The sequence below is a fragment of the Megalopta genalis genome, chromosome 2 (genome assembly GCF_051020955.1).
Source record: "Megalopta genalis isolate 19385.01 chromosome 2, iyMegGena1_principal, whole genome shotgun sequence".
Lineage (NCBI taxonomy): Eukaryota > Metazoa > Arthropoda > Insecta > Hymenoptera > Halictidae > Megalopta > Megalopta genalis.
Window position 1 is genome coordinate 27929192 of NC_135014.1, and position 19237 is coordinate 27948428.

Here is a 19237-nt window from a genome sequence, read left to right on the forward strand (position 1 = left end):
ATCTCTCCGCTCTCTACGCTCTCTCTTCTCTCTCTCTCCCTCTCTCTCTTCTCTCTCTCCCTCTCTCTCTGTCTCTCTCTACGTTCTCTCTCTCCTCTGTCTCTCCGCTCTCTGCGCTCTCTCTTCTCTGTCTCTCCGCTCTCTGAGCTCTCTCTTCTCTGTCTCTCCGCTCTCTACGCTCTCTCTTCTCTGTCTCTCCGCTCTCTCGTCTCTCACCTTCTTTTTTCATCCTCCGTTCCCGATTCTTTAATCTTTTAATTGCACCGGACGTCCGCCGCGACGCGCTCAAATTGGACGACGGACGTTCTCCAACGGCTGTTGCACCACTTGCGCAAAAGTCTGCACTCGCGTGGATCGGGGCGACGCGATTTTCGTTTCGGCCCTCCCGGTTGACGTCCTTTCGGTTCCCACAGTTTAGGTTCCGAATAGGAGCATCGGCGGGGTAATGAACCGCGTGGAAATCCTCTCCAGACAATGCCTGTGACGTCCGTCCCTGCCTTCTTGCGGGCCGGGCTCGCTTCCTGAAGAAGGGAACCCGGCTACTAAAAATAGGAGGCGACTGCTTTAACACGTGCGCCGCACCGATCCTCTAACGACCCCGGATCAGTCTGTTCCCAATGGGTCGCCCTCGTGTCGCAGAGGTGTTTTTGCCAGACAACTCGATGGAAATTCCGTGTCCTCTCGGCGAATGAACGGGGCCTTCGATTTCACCTTATTCGCTCGAATCGAGCAATTTTCGAAAGAACAAGGAGCCACGAGGATTTCTCGAAGTACAGCGAATTCTTCCTAATTGACCGCCTCGGCTTGGAAAGAGAAATTGGCAATTTCGGAAGAGGATTATTATACGAACATTCGAGCCTTGCGGCTCGTTTTTATAGTTGTTGATAATCGGTAGCTATAAAAACGAGGCTCGAAAAAGGGCTCGATTAATCGTATCTCCTCTTACAAAATTGTCCATTTTTGCGGTAGCATCGATTAGGGTGAATTTACTGTACCGAGAGCGTTTTCTCCGAAAATTTTGATTACGAATCGAGGACTTGAATCATGGGGAGAATGAACAGTACATTCGGTTCTCTTATCACGTGTGTTATATTCTTATTTTTTATCTTTCATTTTACATGGTCAACGTGAGACGCCTAATTAGTATTAATTGCTTACCTATTATCTGTCTCTGTAATCTCGGTCGAAAACGATCACAGCGATATCCGGTGCTGTGCGCGCACAAAGCGTCTTGATCGACGACCATAAACAGCGAGTATCGCGAGATCGGCACGCGGAACCATAAGCGACTAATTAAGATCGAATCGCGTACTGACCGGTGCGTCGAAGCCGATGAAAAAGCGCGGTTATAGCTTAATTTTCCCGGCGCGGAGGCAGAAGGTGAAACGGCGCGCTCGCTCGATCCCAAAAAAGGCAGGCCGCCTCGCGAAGATTTATCGATCCCAGTCGCGGACGTGGACGGACCGCGCGATCCGCTCGTCGCGAAGAAATCGAAATTTATGATCGGTTTCACGGCGCGGCCTGCCGTTGTGTGCGCGCACGTGTGTACAGGCCTGTTGTTGTTTGCTGCGCGTTACATGCGCTTGTTGTGTCGGCTAGAAACGTCGCGGTAAACAATGGCGGCCTGTACGTGACCGACGGCGCCGATCGTTGGGACTTTCTCGGTCGATCGATTCAAAATCGCCGACAGGCGACTGGGCGACTCTGATGATTCTCACCGTGCGTTTTTTTCTTTCTCTGTTGCAGACGTGGTTCTTCACCGACCGGGACGATCCGTACTTCCAGAACCAAACCAGTGAGTACAATTCTGATCTAATTGATCTGTAAATCTTAATCTATATAGTTCAGCAAACGTGAAAGAACAATTGATCTCAATTTCTGTATTTTATTATCATCTTCCTAACTGTCATTTCCACTGTAGGCTTTCCTCGTGAATAACAGTGAAGGAATGAACGCGACAATGCCCGCCATTTGTACTGGTCGCCAGCGAGTCTCAGGGTCTATCTTAGTTCTCAAGGATCGCCAACGGTTTTTACTGTACCGAGGAGTAGGGCCCAAAGTCGCAGAAATTCGAAGAAGCAACCATTATTCGTTCGGAAGGACCGCGGCGGAGCCTTCTCGGCCTAGTATTAATTAAATCGTCGTCGTTCTGTAATTCACGCGAGAGAGATCGGAGACCAGAAGGCGCGCGCGCGCGTAATTTTTCTAATAGCGAGTTTACTGTACCGAGGAGTAGAGCCCAAAGTCGCAGAAATTCGAAGAAGCAACCATTATTCGTCCGAAAGGACCGCGGCGGAGCCTTCTCGGCCTAGTATTAATTAAATCGTCGTCGTTCTGTAATTCACGCGAGAGAGACCGGAGATCAGAAGACGCGCGCGCGCGCGCGCGTAATTTTTCTAATAGTGAGAAACTCGGGCCGGGCAGAGACCCACGATCGTTACCTCGAGCTCTCCCGGAGAGGGGAAGCTCGTTAATTAAGGAAGTAATTAAGACCGGGGCCGAAAACTGTCGTCGTTCTGATCTCCGTTGAACCGTTTCTTGAAAAACTCCTGGACGGGGACTGTCTCGTTAACCTTTCGACTCGCGGACCGCGATCAGGAATCAACTCTCTTCGCAGCAAATTCTGTTCAGTTTTATCGTTTCGAAGAAGTTGAGAGAAGTGAAATTGAATCCGGTACAAGACGTACTTAATATGAAAGGCGAGTCGTGTTTAATCGAATTAGGTGACCGCCGGTCGAACGAATCGAGACGAAGCCGCGGAACGGGAGGAGAAGTAGGCGTTGCGAAATGAACGACGAGTTAAATCGTTTTCGCCGGTTAACAAGTTAGCGCGTAGCGGACCAAGTAGATCGATTATCGTTTGTTCAGCCACCGAGGTATCAGGCCGGGGAGCCGTCCGGTCCGAAGGCCGTGGCTTTCAGTCGCTCCCAGGTAAACGTTCCCCGGTTAAATGGCTCTATTAAAAAAGAAACGTTGCAGCGAGAGGAGCGTTTATTTCTGTTGTAATACGAGGCACGGATAATTACGCTGCCGGGACTTAATGGTTGCCCTCGTTTATGCGATAATTGCCGGCGAAACGAGCGCGCGCGTGTAGGAGAGCGCGGTCGCTCCGTCTCCTTTCCGCGCCGCTCGTCGATCATTTTCAAAGTTTCAAACCGCGTCCGGCTATGCTCGGCCACCGAAACAATACACCCCCTTTCGCAACCGCGATCCCCGTCGCGCTCCTCCGCCGGCTACGATTTCGTCGAAATCGCGAATCTCTCGAATCCGCGCGCGGCCGGCCGACCTCGAGGCTCGTTCGAGGATCGATCGGACGGCTTCGCGGGCGAAATTCGAGCGGTTCGGAGCCGTTATCGTAACTCGAGCCGATGGAATCCGCCGGTTACGGTTACGGCGACGCGCTGTCGCCGTCGAATAATCGCCAGATAAACACTACGTGCCTAATTGTCGCGTTTTCATCGGACGCTCGTCGCCGGACTTTCGACGCCTCGGCGGCGTTACGTCGCCGGTTCTCTCGAAACGAGCGCACCGACGGGGTTGATTATTACCGAGCCCGGTGAATTGGTATTCCCGGCGATGGCGCGGAATGACCGGGCCGGTCCGGGCCGGGCCGTTTCGGAAATTCGTGGCCCCGCGGAGTCATGCGAGCGCTTGGTAGCACGCCGACGGAATATCCACGGCTATAAAAATGGCAACTGAGGATTCTCCTCGGCAATATTATCGTCGAGCGTGCTCCTGGCATCGCGCGCATACTAACAGCACCCTCCGGCGCGGATGCAAATGACGACGAGGCCGAGCGGCCGGCGGAGGAGCAGGGGGGAGGGTCCCGGCACCGACTGCCCAAGGAATGGCGAAACGCCCGCGGATTTTGTATTCGATGGGGAACGCGTGCAATCCTCGATCCTCCGCTCGCTACTTCTGATCGTACATTCTTCGAAAATATCATGATTCCAAGTGCACCGCGCTGCAAGTATTTCAACTGCGGATAGATCCAACTGGGTCAAGCGACAGCCCGGCTAGGCTCGACTTAAGTCGATTAGGAACCAAGTTCGTGTAGTAATGTCCTGACAAAGTTTAGCGAAGAGTAATCTGATTAATGAGTAATAATTATAACTCGTTATATTAACATATAAGTAATATATATTTATATATTATTTATATAATTATATATTAATATATTTATTGATATATATATATATTATATATATTATAATATAGTACAATATATAATATAATTATATATATAATAAATTATAAATTAGTTATAATAACCGAGTTGTAACTGATCTATAACAATATGTAACAGTTAACGAGTTATTAGTTTATGTTACTTATTAGATTACTTTCTGCCCAACTCTGTGTCGAGATTATGTTATTTATATTATAAAAATTGAAGCAAATTCTCTTTGACGACTGTGTTCAACGGCGACTGGATCGCGTTGAACTAGTTCAAGTTTTCAACCACTTCTAACTAGGTTACCAAGTCTGGAGAAGGATAGGTTCATCCAGGATCAATTATACCAGGAAATTGTGTATCGAATCGAATCGACGTCATTTCCTTCAACTATTTCCAACTGTGCTTAACTAGGTCGAACTAGCTATAGCTCTAGGCACGACTTGAAGTTCGATTAGATCCGAGTCCCCAGTCACTATTTCAAACTTCAAACTAGGTTCGATCGAGTCTAGACAAGTCTGTCTACTGACTCGAATCATGTTCAATCGGACCTAAGTCCTCGTAGGTCCAACTACGTTCACGAATGGGTCGTTATCACGAATTTTATATAATATTTATTCGCGAACAGTGCTATCAAAAATAACAGTTCGAAATAAATTATTTCAAACGTAGTTATTATTATTATTTTTTTCGAACAAGATTTACCCTGGTCTGAATCCAATTAGACTTCACGGAGACCGATCGCTGCAGGTCCCTAATTCAGTGAACGAAACAATTCGTGGAGCTTCTAGGAGCTATTGTTCGCCGGATTCACGAGCCAACCGTGGATACGAAACGACGCCGTTTAGGAACGTTAACAAGAAGAATTTGTTGCTGTCGCGGATGACTATCCCCTCCGGCGATCATTTGGTATTTCCCTCGTAACACGGCGCGCCAGTTAGCCCCGTAGCAGAAGCGTGGGTGGACTCGAGCCAACAGGGAGGATAATGGCACGGAAGGACGAAGGAGGAGGGATGAGCACGCGAGCCCTCGGGCACCGTCCGACATTTGACCTCACCACGCGCTCTGCACCGGTTTTGCACCTCCACCTCGATCGCTTCTACCTGCCTCGCATATCATCCACCCTTCGTTCGTCCGACTAGATAGCGATGCTACGTAGAAACACAACGATTACGCCAGCTCCCGACGAAGACATTAAGTTGAACGATTCGCGGAGAATCTCCGGAGAGATCGATTAACCATTTCTGTCGTCCGATAAAATTTTGAAAGACTCGATCCGTTCGATTTTCGTCGTCGCAATTTTCATACTTAACGTGCGACACCTTGAAGAGCCGCCTAAAGAACTACCAAGCCAGTCAAAATGGCTGATCTCCAAAAGTATCTCTCGATGCTTTTCTTTCATCGTTCTCGATGTTATCAAAATATATTTCTAGGAGAAATTTTTAGGTACACTTCTCTATCGAAGTATACAGAATGTCCGAAAATTATGATACTTCCGGGAAATGGAGGATTCCTGAGGTCATTTGAAGTAACTTTTTCCTTAGCGAAAATGCAGTCCGCGGCTTCGTTTACGAGTTATTAAGGAAAAACGTGGACCAATCGGCGAGCGAGAACGGCCGACGCTCCGCCCTTGCTGCTAATGCCGCGTCGCGTCGGCCGTCTAACGCAGCGGCAGTGGTTGCGAGAGTGAGCCGTCAGCCGTATCTAATCTCTCATTGGTCAGTGTTTTTCGTTGATAACTCGTAAACCAAGCCGCGGACAGTATTTTCGCTAAGGAAAAACTTACTTGAAATGACCTCAGGAATCTCTCAGCCACATCTCTTCTGCTATCATAATTTTAAGACACCCGGACTTTTGCATAATAAATGTCCACGGTTCGGCTGCAGTTTCCCCGTTGAATGCCAAACCATGCGCGCGCGAGCAATCAGCAACGACTATAAAAAAAACACAGCGTTTCTAGAACAGAACGAAGGCTCGACGATTGTCGCGAGTGAAAGGAGGCTCGTCCGATGGCCGAGGTTCGCCGTAACAAGGTTTTTAATTGCGGGCAGCCCGATTAATTGCCGGGCATTGTTCGCGGGCGTAATTGAAGCGCGTGGCAGAGCCCCGGGAACAGAAACGGCGTATCGTGGGAGTGCTTCGGCGCAGGTATACAACGGGTATCGCGATGATCGTCCAAGTGGGCCGGCTTGTACACACACTGTACAAGCCCGGCTCGAAACAACATCGCATCGGCGTGGCTCCTTCAGGAGCGAGAGGCCATCGAGCCGAATTAATTAAGGCCCCTGCGCCGGCGCGACCCCCGGCAGGATGATTATTAACCTCTTAATTAATTGCACGCCAATCCCACCTCCGCTGATATCGTCCCGTCTCTTCTTTGCTTTCAGACGGCCACATGATCAACACCAAGTGCTCCTCCTCGCACAACAGGCGAGCACTCTGCTGCAAAATGTCCGTCGAGTTCGACAGGTTCCTCGACAGCGGCCGGAAGTGAGTAGACATTCTCTCTCTTCAGTCCTCTCTTGCATCGCGATCCTTCGCTTCGCTGTTATAATTAACCCGCTGCACCGTAATTTACCGCTAGACCGACGCCCCGACGGACCAGTTATGTATCGCGCGGCCTTTCGTCTCGGCAATTAATCTACGAACACAGTATATTCTCCGTAATTCTCCTTTCAGCTTCTAAACAAAGGTGCATAATTTTGGGAACAGGCGATACGATTGTTCGAGCCTCAAGGGCTTGTTTTTCTTTTTTTAATCGTTGACGCCAGGCAACCATGAAAATGATCCCGGATCGTTCATTTTTGTTTGCAAGCCGAGGGAAGATTAGGCAGAATTTATTGTAGTCGGAAATCAATTCTCGAACATTGCCACATGACCACTGGGTAATAAAGCTGGCACGATAATTACTGGTCCGCGCGATGCGTTAATCAGCGTGCGAACGTTATTTGAACGATCTTTCGCACTTTTTTCTCGTACAACTGTCCACGATATCGAGCGTTTTCTTATTTCATCGTGTGCCGAAATATTATTAGGCCCAGCGGAACTGGGCCATGTTCAACGTTTTGGTAAATGTTACCTGCTCGACCAAAGATTGACAATAGCCTATAAGAGTATTAATATTAATATTTATTTTTTTATATTAATATTTAATATTATATATATATTATTATATTATATATCTATCTATCTATCTATATATATATATAATATAGGTATATATATAATATTAATAATAAATATATAATATATAATATATATCTATATATAAAATCTATATATATGATATCTATATATAATAATAATAATAATGATATAATATAAAAATAAATAATATAATAATTTTCTATAAGAAAAAATGTCTCGAGCGACAATCGTAGAATATTCGAAACAGATCTTTTTCTATATTCTATCGAATCCTCTTTATCGAGATACCAGGGCAGCTTCGAATTTTTTAACGAGAAATCGATATTGTTTTAAACGTTTGAACGCTTCGATTACCGCGCATTCTCGATAACACGCCTGGTTGGACGAATCAAGGAAGCTCGAAGTGCGCGTAAAACGGATCGATGGAAATTTGAATTAAGACCGGTTGGAGGCTCACGGTCCATTGATACCGCGGGCACAGGTTCGAAAAAGGGAGCAACGACTTCCGGCGCTGAGAGCCTCGGAGGAGGGTCGGCGGTGAATCGATTCACGGTGGAACGACCTCGATAAATTATTCCGCGAGAGAGCCATTCAAGAAGGCGACCGCTTGCAGTGTTTAGCACCCGGCGCGGCCGAGCGCCGCATAAATCGCGGATTTTTCGCAACCGGCCGGAGGAAACGGGACGCTCGTCACGATCCTCTCGGGCCCCTGAATTGGCCAGGCCGCGCTTCGAGGTATTTATTTGCGCGCGGCGCTCCGGTAAATACATGGAAACCGTGCCGCAGCGCGATCCTCCGAGCGGAAATATAAATTTTCCCCGGGAACGAGTGGCTGACGAGAGGCCGAGAGAAAGGGGGAGAGAGGGAGGAAGCGAGAGAGAGAGAGAGAGAGAGAGAGAGAGAGAGAGAGAGAGAGAGAGACGCTGACGGAAAGACGTCAACGACGATTCAACCTGTTGCGTCGTGCTCCGATCGGAGTGTCGGGGCTAATTAACCGGGCGATCCTTAATTAACGACCAGTTCGAGACGGGGACTCGACTACCGAAACAGCTCCGGCTTCCCCGAACTGGTCCTCCGGTGATTTAGAACCTATCGTCTCCTCGCAGTCAATAGTAAATTACGACGCCGCCTGTTTAATATTGTTTGCGCTACTTTCGCCATTCGGCAATAATTTTCTTTTTTATAAATGTTCTCGCACGACACAGCGGGTGGGAAACTGAAAACTCGAGAAAGCTATGAATCGAACTGTCTTGGAATATGTTGGAAAATTTGTATGGTGAATGAATTGAAACAACCATGAAGAAAGCAATTGAAAAGCAATTGCCTTTTGCAACCGTCGCAGTAAGCTTGATTTACAATTCTGTCCAATCGGCGTTAACATTAAAAACGTATCGAGGTCTAAAAATATGTCTGAAATGTATCGCCTTTTTAAAAAACTACAAGACTAAATATATTAAAAATTTTTCATAATTTTTATAACAGCGTGTGCTTGAATATAAAAATGCATACACTGGGTGTCCCGTAATTATTATAACACCCGGAAAGGGGTGATTCCTGAGCGTAACTTTTTATTTAGCAAAAATGCAATCCGCGGCTTCGTTTACGAGTTATCAACGCTGATTGGCTCGGCCGGCTCGCCTCTAATTGGTCACTGTTTCTCGTTAATAATTCGTAAACGAAGCCGCGGGTTGCATTTTTGCTAAATGAAAAGTTACGCTCAGGAATCACCCCTTTCCGGGTGTTAACATAATTACGGGGCACCCAGTGTATGCATTTTTTTTATTCAAGTACGCACTGTTGTAAAAGTTAATGAAAATTATAAACAGATTTAATCTTGTAATTTTCTTTAATGCATTTTCGCATTGTCGCCCGGGCGACTGTGCGCCGCAGGACAAGTTTATCAGATCGCGTCTCGTCTTTCGGAGTCGACACCGGACCTCGGGCAGACGCGGCTCGTCCGTAATGCCCTCGATATCGAACCCGATGGGCCATCGATCTCGCGCGAATCGATACGCGGCCCGTTAGGGCGGGCGTTTAGGCCCGCTCCGACGAGCGGGGACCGCGAAAGGTAGGACGACGATGAGGCTTCTGGACGAAAACGAAGGCGAAAGAGAATACGCGGGCCTCGTCCGATTCCAGAGTGGGGAAGGAGGGCTACCGGGTCCCATTATCGGCCGCGAGTTATTATACGGTTCTTTCTGTATCGGGGAGCCGACAGGAAGATTCCTATCTAAAATGTTCTCTCTTTAATTGTTTGCTTTTCAAAGCGGTCCTCCTCGTTCCGTGTCGCCGCGCCTAATGCGCCGCGACGCCGACCGTGGAATTTATTTTTTCCACGGTTTTCTGGTTTCTCTGGACTGCACGTGGGTCCCAGACTGCTTCTGGATTTTCCACGTCGGTTCGTCGCGCCGGTGAGCTGCTCTTTCGACGGGTCTTTTCGTAAAACTGCAGCGAAGTGGCCAACATTAGGATTTGTAATCGCAAAATAGCGCAAGCGATCATCGTTTTTGATGGTTGACTGTCCGAATAGATTAAATGTCTCTCAAACTAGCTATTGTTATTTGTAACAAACACGAAACCTGTCGTTTGTTTTAAGGCTGCTGAAATTCCAAAGACGCTTTCGTGATCGAACAAATTACCGAATTCGAGCGTTTCATTAACATAAAAATTGCGTGAGTTCTATACAAACATGGCTTGTTTATTGTCGCAAAGCGGCATACAGTAATGTCTCCCTAACTGACGCTCAGATTTTCCACTAAAATGGATAATTTGGGAAGAGGAGATTATTCGATTATTCGGGCCTTGCGGCTCGTTTTTATAATTGTGGACAATTTATAACTATAAACCGCAAGGCTCGAATATTATTATTATACGAATTGCAACGAGATTGCAACTGCTATTAATATATATATATATATATATATATATATATATATATATATATATAATAATATATAATGCTAATAATAATATAATAATGCTAATAATATATATATATATCTCCTCTTCCTAAATTGTCCATTTTCGTGGACAATCCGAGCGTCAATTAGAGAGGCATTACTGTACTTAATTATTTTTAAGGAAGGTTCAATCTCCGTGCGTGTAAGTCTTGCTCCCTAATTTTCCACCGAAAGCAACGTTCATAGCTGCAACGATTTAAGGTCGGACTGCAGTTAATAATTCATATTTGGCGCATGAAATTTCTATCAGCACGCAAGCCATCCTTTATTTCCCAGAGACCCGGAGGGCTCTTGCAACCCCTGAAACGCTTGTCGCGAGGCCGTTCGGCCCCCGCTTCCGCCGCTGAAAGTCTCATTCGTAATCCCCGAAGGCCTTTTTTTCTTCGTCAGCCTCCCCTCCGCCCCTTGATGGCTGTTTACAATTCACTCGCGCAATCTACATGTTTAAGTAAAACGAGACGGCGAGTCCCCTAAATTCGTCCGGCAGCTTGCGGGCCACTCGGGTTCCCCGAGTCCTCGAGAAAATCGGGCGAGTAAGGCCCTTCAAAGCGGCTACTTGTTTGCAAATCAGACATCATTAACGCGTCCCCGGAGCCGCCGGGGACCGTCGTGTTTGGATAGGCCGCCCCCGTTGCTCCCGGATCGCGGCCTGAAAATATTATGTCTGCCGGAGCGGCGCCTAGAAAAACAACCCCCCTAATGGCCGGCGTCGTCGTCGACGTGGACCGATTATCGACGTTTCCCTCTCGTTGCCTTCGGGAACCGTCTTCCCCTGTTCGTCGCCACGCCTCTTTAACGCCGGAAAATTCACTGGACGCGTTCCCTCGCACGTTTTCCAGCCTAGACAAATTCCAGCCCGAGACAATCTGCTTCCACGCTGTCGAAAGTATTTTTCTATGAATTTTTCTCTCTACCTATCTGTCTTCTATGAATTCTTAGACCATCCTTCGCCCGAATATTTTTTTTCTACCGCAAAACGTCGACGAAACTTTCCGTCGCTCTGTCATCGTCGCGCGAAACGACGATTCTTGTGAAACGAACTATCGTTGTTCCAGCGAACGCAGCTCGCAAAATGGTCGCGGAGGGAAGGAACACACGAATCTTGACACGTTAAGGAACGCGACGACAAAGAAAGCGGCGAGAAAGTTTCGCGAACGTTTCACGTTGCGATCGAATCGCCGAAAATCGTGCTTGTTTCAACGGTTGATCCGCGGCTCGTTTCTCAAGCTTCCGAAAAACATGCTCGCGAATCCTTCTTCCGCGACCAGTCGAAAGTCGTAGGATCGGTCGGTTCGAAATCGTGCTCCTTCCGGAGTACAAGATGCTCGACACATCGGGCGAGGGGTTAAAGACAAGGGGAAAAAGGAACGGGTTTAAAAAGACGCGCGCGATCCTGGCCGCGGAGGAGGGCGGGGGAATGGGCCGGCGAACAAGAGGAAGAGGATCCTGTACGAGCGAAGCCCGCATGCGACATCCGAGACACTCCCTTTCGCCCTGCCGTCTACTATTCCGGCTCGTCCTCAGAAAAGGCCAGAGAAAGGAGATTGAATCGTCTCCTCTCGGGCCAGCTGGTCCTATCCTCTCTCTCTTTCTCTTTCTCTCTCTCTCTCTCTCTCTCTCTGCCTCGTGCACACACGCTCCCTCTCCCTCTCTTTCTTCGCTTAATCTCTGGCCGTGTCCCGATCCTCACGACGCACCACCGAGGGCTGTGCTTCGTCCTTCGGAACCTCGGACCTCCTCGGGCTCTCCTCTCGTATTATAGACTTTTCTGAAGCCGGACAAAAGGATTCCCCTCGTGCACGTGCAACCGCCAATCCCTCGAGACTCGTCGAAGGGACACGTGTTCCTCGGACGGGCCCTTCGGACCGCGAGCAATTAACCGGCCGCCGGAATGATTACCGATCGATTTTTATGCGATCGGTAATAATTCGCGCCGTTCGATCAAACTCGATCGATTCGCCGAACTGCATTTAGGGATACAGTAATGTCTCTCTTACTGACGCTCGGATTGTCCACAAAAATGGACAATTTGGGGGGAGGAGATACGATTGTTCGAGCCTTGAAATTCGTTTTTACAGTTGTTGACAATCGATGGCCATAAAAATCGAGCCACAAGGCTCGAACAATATCGTATCTCCTTTCCCAAAATTGTCCATTTTTGTGGACAATCTCAGCGTCAATTAGGGAGACATTACCATATTAGAGTCTCTGGAGCAGCGACGCCGCGAACCTTTTTCAGAAGTCGCTCGAATTTTGTTCATTATTTTTTCGGCACCATAGTCACCGCTGCGCCGAGTCGGCGGCGTCACTCGCGAAGGGGGAGGGGAGGAGGGTTGAAAAGTACCTTTTTATCTTTTATTTATCCTTTAAAATCCTCCGAAAATGTTGCGTTTGCCAGCGGGCCCAGAATATCCTTGCGGATAGGATGCGCAACTATGTTTATGTCGATTCTTCGGGGCCACCATTCTTCCACGGTTTTGTTGCCGGTCATTCCGCGCACATAAAGCCGTTTTTACACGTGACGATCGCGGTCGCGTGACCAGAATCGACGAGCCAACACGCGACGACCGGGTACGCGACCAGAAACGTAATAATACGACGCGTATCTCTGCTCCCCCCTATCAATTTGTCCGGTGTCCGTTCGATTCGGCGGACGGTGTCTCGTCAACTTTTACAACGATGCCGAAGCGATCCATCCGACCAACCCCCGCGAATTGAAACGAACCTAAACGTCGCTCGCGAATGACGGCGGTCGTAGAGACGTGTGCAGTAAATTCTCCCGAATCGACGCTCGGATTGTGCAGAAAAATGGGGAATTAGTTTGAGAAGGGAGAATGGGATTTTTCGAGCCTTGCGGCTCGTTTTTATTTTGTTTTTTATATATTTATATTATTATTATAATATATAATTTACATTTATATTATATTTATATATATATTATATTATTATATTATATTATATTATATTATATTATATTATATTACAGTTGTTTATTTTATGGTTATAATCGGCAACTATAAAAACGAGCCGCAAGGCTTGCGCAGTATTTCAGTCATTGTACGGTAAACCAGTCTCTCTAACATTAAAAAAAAAAAGGAACACTCGAGTCATTTAATCGAGATCGCAAGAATGCGTCGCGGTGCATAAAGATTGAAAAGGCAAAAAGGGGAGACATCATTTCGCACGTCATCGGTCGTACGATAAATGGTTAAGAATAGAAGCGATAGACGTCGCGATTACGTACGTCTAAAACAGTAATAAATATTGAAATCGTGGAACGTCGCGGAATACGGAAATTTCTCCCTAATTCGCGCTCGGATCGCGCGCAAGAATGGACAATTTGGGAAGAGGAGATACGATTATTCGAGCCTTTTGCGGCTCGACAATTTATATTTTAATATTTTAATTATTTAATTTTATTTTAATATTTTTATATATAATATTGTGGACAGTTTATAACTATACAAATAAACCGCAAGGCTCGAATAATCGTAGTCTCCTCTTCCTAAGTTGTCCATTTTTGTGCGCAATCCGGGCGTCAATTAGAGAGACATTACTGTATCGCTTAGATAATCGGTGAAAGCAGTTGAATACGCGAGTTCTTCCATTTTTTTTGTTATCTAGCAGGCTAGACACTTTCTCCTGTCATCTAAAACGTTCCAAAATCAAAACGTTTAGTTCGCTACGTGGAAAATGAGGAAACTAATTATTATCGAAGTACGTATTTCATGGTCGCAACGCTGAAAGGTAGATACGGAAGATACATAAGAATGAACTAATTAGTAGCGCGGATTTTTCCCAAGGTAGACCATTTTTCCACAAGTTTTCCACTAGTTTTCGACCGACCCAATATTTACAATTAGCGTACGTCCAACAGTCTGGCTTCAAAACTTTTCTTAGCGAGAGTAAACGTTGATACTTTTGCTGCACCGAAAATGACACAATAGTGACAATATACGTTCTGTACGAAAAAATAAATGTTTTACGATATGCGACATGTAATCACGTAAGTTTTGGCCCGAATAGAAGACCACGCGTCTCACACGTAGCCGTAGGTTAAGAGGTTGAATGTACGAACGTTATTCGGTTCGGATTAAAATTCTACTCTTTCCTCGTCGGCATTCAAGCGCAGTTAAGCGCACGTTGTGCCTTTTTCCTATCCGTCTTTTTCGACGAAAGAAAGTAAAAACTAAAAACCAAAGAAGCTAAACGATCGCTAAAAAGCGATCCGCGCGATCGCGAAGAAAACAGATTTACGAACGAGGGATTTAACGTTCGACGAGGAAGTTTTCCATCGTGTTTTGCGCAAGAGTGAACAAAAACTGGATCTAATTATTCGATTAATTACGAGTAATTCTGTCGTTCTTGTCGTGGCTGACAATCCGCGACTCTGCAAGAAACGCGTGCCGCGATTCTTCGTTGGTCGGATGTTTTCTGTACAGCGATCGCGAGTCGCCTGACACGAAGAACACAGGTGAAGGTGCGTGGTTTAAATACGATGCGGAAGTGACGTGGAAAATGGGATATACAAGTATTATCGACCTGGAGTCACAGAACGAACGAACGACTTCTATCATTGAATTAACATTTCCACGATGATGGAAAATAGGCAAGTCACGATACATTTTATGAATATGGAATTGATTTCATGGATATATACCACTGACCGAGGCTGAAATTCTGTCCTTTAACTTCCCGAATCGGGGACATCCACTTGTCGTCGTCGTCGTCGTCGTCGTCGTCGTCGTCGTCGTTGCCCGCGAGTTCCGCAATTTTTACCGAAAGTCTACGATATACTGATACGTGTTGTACGTTCCTTTATTTTGCACCGTCGACGAACACCGACCGACGAATTGTTTCGCGAAAATGGCCACCGAAACGAGCCAAGAGCAGGACCTCCAAAAGCACAAGGAGAACGGCGAGGTCACGTACGAGGTTAGAGAACTCATAGAAGGGGCGCCCTATGGCACCGACATGACCTACAAGCACAAAGTGTTGTGGCGTATCGTCGCCCTTTACGTTTGGTTCCACACCGGGTGGGTGATCGGCGCCTACACCGCGTTTTTCCATGCCAAATGGGCTACTTTGGCCTGGGGTGAGTATCGTTCTCTACCTGGCGTAGCATCGTTTGTCTCGCAAACGCGGTGTTATTTCATCGAAATATCGTCGTAATGAGATATTCGTTCATCGACATATTTTTATTCGAATGCATACAGTGGCCCGCAAAAGTTTTCGTACACCATCTAGAACGCAATAACTTTTTCGAAACTGCATCGAATCACTTGAATTTTCCTTTTTTTAGTTAGTAGTTAGTTAGTAGTTTACTACGTCTAGTAGTTTACTAGACGATCGCTAAAAAGCGTTTTTTTTTTAATTTTGCTATTACTTGGAATGAAAAGAAAAAAGAAAGAGAAACCCTCGTTTTTTAATTTGTTTTATTAGACGCGTGTAAAACGTTATAATTATTGGGCATAAATGTATGATTTGAATATGATTTTTACCGCATTTTCGAGGTATTTCGAGTAATTTCTCCCGGAAATGTTCGGAGATCGGAATTGAAACAGATCCGAGAATATTAAGTCGACGATACTTCGGGCATCGCGGCTCGTTTTTACGAAAACTCGCGGCAAAAGGCAAAAGAAAGGCGGCGGATATAATGCTAGAATAAAAACGTTGACTTGACTCTTGCATTTCTAATTTTTTGCCGCGATTCGGCAATTCGGAGGTAATTCGGAAGCCACGTGACGCAATTTCGAAGGCATTTCGGAGGCCACGCGCAATGATTCGAAGACGATTCGCATAACTTGGTACAGCAAATTCTCTCTAATTCGCGCTCAGATCGCGATGCTAGAATGATCGTGTCTCCTCTTCCGAAATTGTTCCCATTTTCTTGCACAATCTCAGCGCGAATTAGGGAGAATTTACTGCACCCACCACGCGCACCTTCAGCATCGCGATTATTCTTCTCTGATCACGCTCGAACAGACCGTAGCGATAAATTACACAGAATACCACCGCTGGGAAATTCACGGTAACCCGAAATTTGGCATTTCCGGGAGAAATGACTAGCAAACGCGGTACACAGTGCACCGTCGAGAACCAGATTCGATTGAAAATTGAATGTCGCAGCGTTCGTCTGGCTAGTTGTCGCGCTCATCGGAGAAGGGATAGTCTCGCATCGGTATTACAGCCACAACGCTTTCAAAGCGACGCCACTTCTCAGGGTGATCCTCCTCTTCTGCCAGACCTTGTCCGGCCAGGTAAACGCCGCGGTCGCGGTTCGTTCGGATGCTGCGAAAGTACGAGCGGTTCGAAAGATATCGTAATTAATTTTAGAACAGCGCGTTGACATGGGCGAAGGACCACATCATGCACCACAAGTACAGCGACACGGACATGGATCCGCATAACTCGAATCGCGGATTCTTCTTCGCTCACGTGGGCTGGCTGATGATGGAGAAACACCCGATGCTGCTGCAGAAGGAGACCGAGATGGACTTCTCCCGGTTCGAACAGGACAAACTGTTGATGTTCCAGCACAAGTGAATATCTACGAATTTTATCTACGAATTTATCCAGCGAGAGAACTCGAGGCCGACCGACTTCGCGAAGACGTTTCGTTTCCCCGAGACTTTTCGAGCCGTTTCGTTTCAGGTACTTTCTGCCCCTTTACCTCGTGTGCGCGATAATGATGCCCGTGTCGGCGGCGATGTACTTTTGGAACGAAACGTTCTGGAACGCTTTCTTCGCTGGTTACATGTTCCCATATGTGTTCGTCTTGCACGCGACTTGGTCTATCAATTCGTTCGCCCATATGATCGGCTCCCGGCCCTACGACACGTAAGTAAAAAATGAGTTCGATCGCCTGCTACGCGCCGTGAAAATTACAGTAGTGACTCTCTAATTGACGCTCGGATGGACACGAAAATGATTCGATGGCGTCGAATAAAGTTGTATTCTCTTTGCCGCATTCTTTCGGAAAAACCTGTATACGGTAAATTCTCCCCAATTTTCCGCCAGCTTGTGAACAAAAATGGACAATTTGGAGAGAGCTGATACGATTATTTTATAGTTGTATATTATATATATATATATAAGGGACAATTCGGGGAAAGCAGACACGATTATTCGAGCCTCGAGGCTCGTTTCTATAGTCACCGATTGCCAACAATTATAAAATAATATATATATATATATATGTATAATAATATATATATATATATATATATATATATATATATATATATATATATATATGTATAATAATAATAATATATATATATATATATATATATATATAATTTCGACGACCTAATACCGCGGCGGAACAATAGACGGGAAGTTGCATAAGTATTATTCCTGACGATGAGCGATGATTGATGGTAATCTGATGTCCAATTGATTTTGCGACAATAGCGCTTAGCTCGGTGTCTTAGCATAAACATCCGGTGAATTAACGGCGAACCGATGTCAAACCGATGTCAAACCGATTCCACAATTAATATCGGCAAGGCGATATTAATTGAACGGCGATCTCACCGTCGCCGTTGCGCTCCACGAAACCGGCCGAATTCTACCGCGTTTGATTGCTGCAGGAGGATCGCGGCGAGGGAGTCTTGGGTGACGATTCTGGCCACGCTCGGCGACGGATTCCACAATTTCCATCACGCTTTCCCGTGGGACTATCGCATGACGGACACGCCGTACAGCTTCTACGCGAAGCTGATCGATTTCTGGGAGTACCTCGGCCTGGCCTACGATCTCAGAATAGCGAAACCCTCGCTCGTTAGCCGCCACCAGAAGAGATACGGGGACGAGTCGCAAAGGTGGAAGGTGCTCGACCAAAGGGCGAAGTCACAGTGAAACGGAACCAACGGGACCACGATCCGAGCAGAACCGCGAGACATCGTCGACAGACAATGACGATCAGCGGATAAAGCGTCCCTTTATTTGTCAATCTTTTGTATCAGCTGCGAAATATCGGGCTCGGGGGTGTAATTTATTGTATTAGGGGTGTAATTTATGTATTCGGTGAAACGTAACCCTTTAGACTGATCTGTGATAGGGCGCGGATCTGTTGTCCGGTCTCACTTTATAGCGGGATCAGTTTTTACTAGACAATGACTCTGATACTTCGTTTGAATTCTGCTGTTGTTTGGAACGGTAAAAATGAAGGAATAATATAACTCCGTGTTTTCGACTTCGTCGTTTGAACATGTAACGAAAATTTGACAGATGCGTCGCGATAGACGGGTCTCGGTAACTTGTGAGTATTGCAATGAATGCGTTTCGATGCAAAATCTGGAAAAATGCATTTCTCAAATTTTCGTTGTAGACTTTGGACGCTTGCCGTTACAATTACGAGGGCATTATATACCGAATATTTTATTGTTTGTGTGTATAAAGTTATCTGTAAAAATCCTCACTTTCTCTCTCTCTCTCTCTCCTGCGCTTTCACACGTCTGCTCGGCGTTTTAGGAATCGTACGCCCTCTTCAGCGGTATCGAATCGGCTAAATTGTAAGCTGTAATCCTTTCCGCGTCACGCCAGGCTTCTTTAAACAATAGACACGGTTTAACAACGAACGCGACCTGCGTTCTTCTCTTTTTTTTCACCGTTGCGTAATGTTCGTTTAAACAACGTGTTCGAAAAATCAACGTACTTAATAATCGTCTTGTCGCTTATTGTTTGTAAAACCGCAGTCTGTGCTTTACATTCGAGGTTAAATTTACGGCAACGGTGACCCAATCCACGGCTCCGAATCCACGTCCATTAATTAATTCAAATGCGATCAGCGCCGACGATCAACCACCGAAATTCCCGCGAAGTCGCAAAATACAATTTAATTAATTTAACACTGAACCTACCAAGCAGTAATACTAACTGGCATGTACTGCTTCGCAAAAGTGAGAAGTCCGAATTTATTTAGAATTTGTCTCGGAACTTTGCAGAATTG

General features: G+C 46.4%; 2 protein-coding genes across 2 annotated transcripts in view; both read left to right on the forward strand.

Annotated features, from left to right (window-relative positions):
• fng (Fringe glycosyltransferase) overlaps nt 1-19237 on the forward strand; it is a 127224-nt gene that overhangs the window by 6580 nt on the left and 101407 nt on the right. Inside the window, exons 3-4 of the mRNA XM_033486899.2 lie at nt 1747-1795; nt 6562-6664. Coding sequence (XP_033342790.1) covers nt 1747-1795; nt 6562-6664 — 152 coding nt within the window. The remainder of the gene's footprint in view (nt 1-1746; nt 1796-6561; nt 6665-19237) is intronic.
• On the forward strand, nt 14958-18706 carry LOC117229940 (acyl-CoA Delta-9 desaturase). Its single transcript, XM_033486900.2, has 5 exons — nt 14958-15376; nt 16411-16541; nt 16618-16823; nt 16936-17121; nt 17877-18706. Exons 1-5 carry the CDS (start codon nt 15148-15150, stop codon nt 18142-18144), a joined length of 1020 nt encoding a protein of 339 aa, XP_033342791.2. The 5' UTR covers nt 14958-15147; the 3' UTR covers nt 18145-18706.

Bases quoted from the DNA above. Each gene is read 5' to 3' on its own strand.
- LOC117229940 (XM_033486900.2), top strand. From the start codon at position 15,148: ATGGCCACCGAAACGAGCCAAGAGCAGGACCTCCAAAAGCACAAGGAG. The intron at 16,824-16,935 runs GTGAATATCTAC...GTTTCGTTTCAG, and splicing joins CTGTTGATGTTCCAGCACAA to GTACTTTCTGCCCCTTTACC. The intron at 17,122-17,876 runs GTAAGTAAAAAA...TGATTGCTGCAG, and splicing joins GGCTCCCGGCCCTACGACAC to GAGGATCGCGGCGAGGGAGT.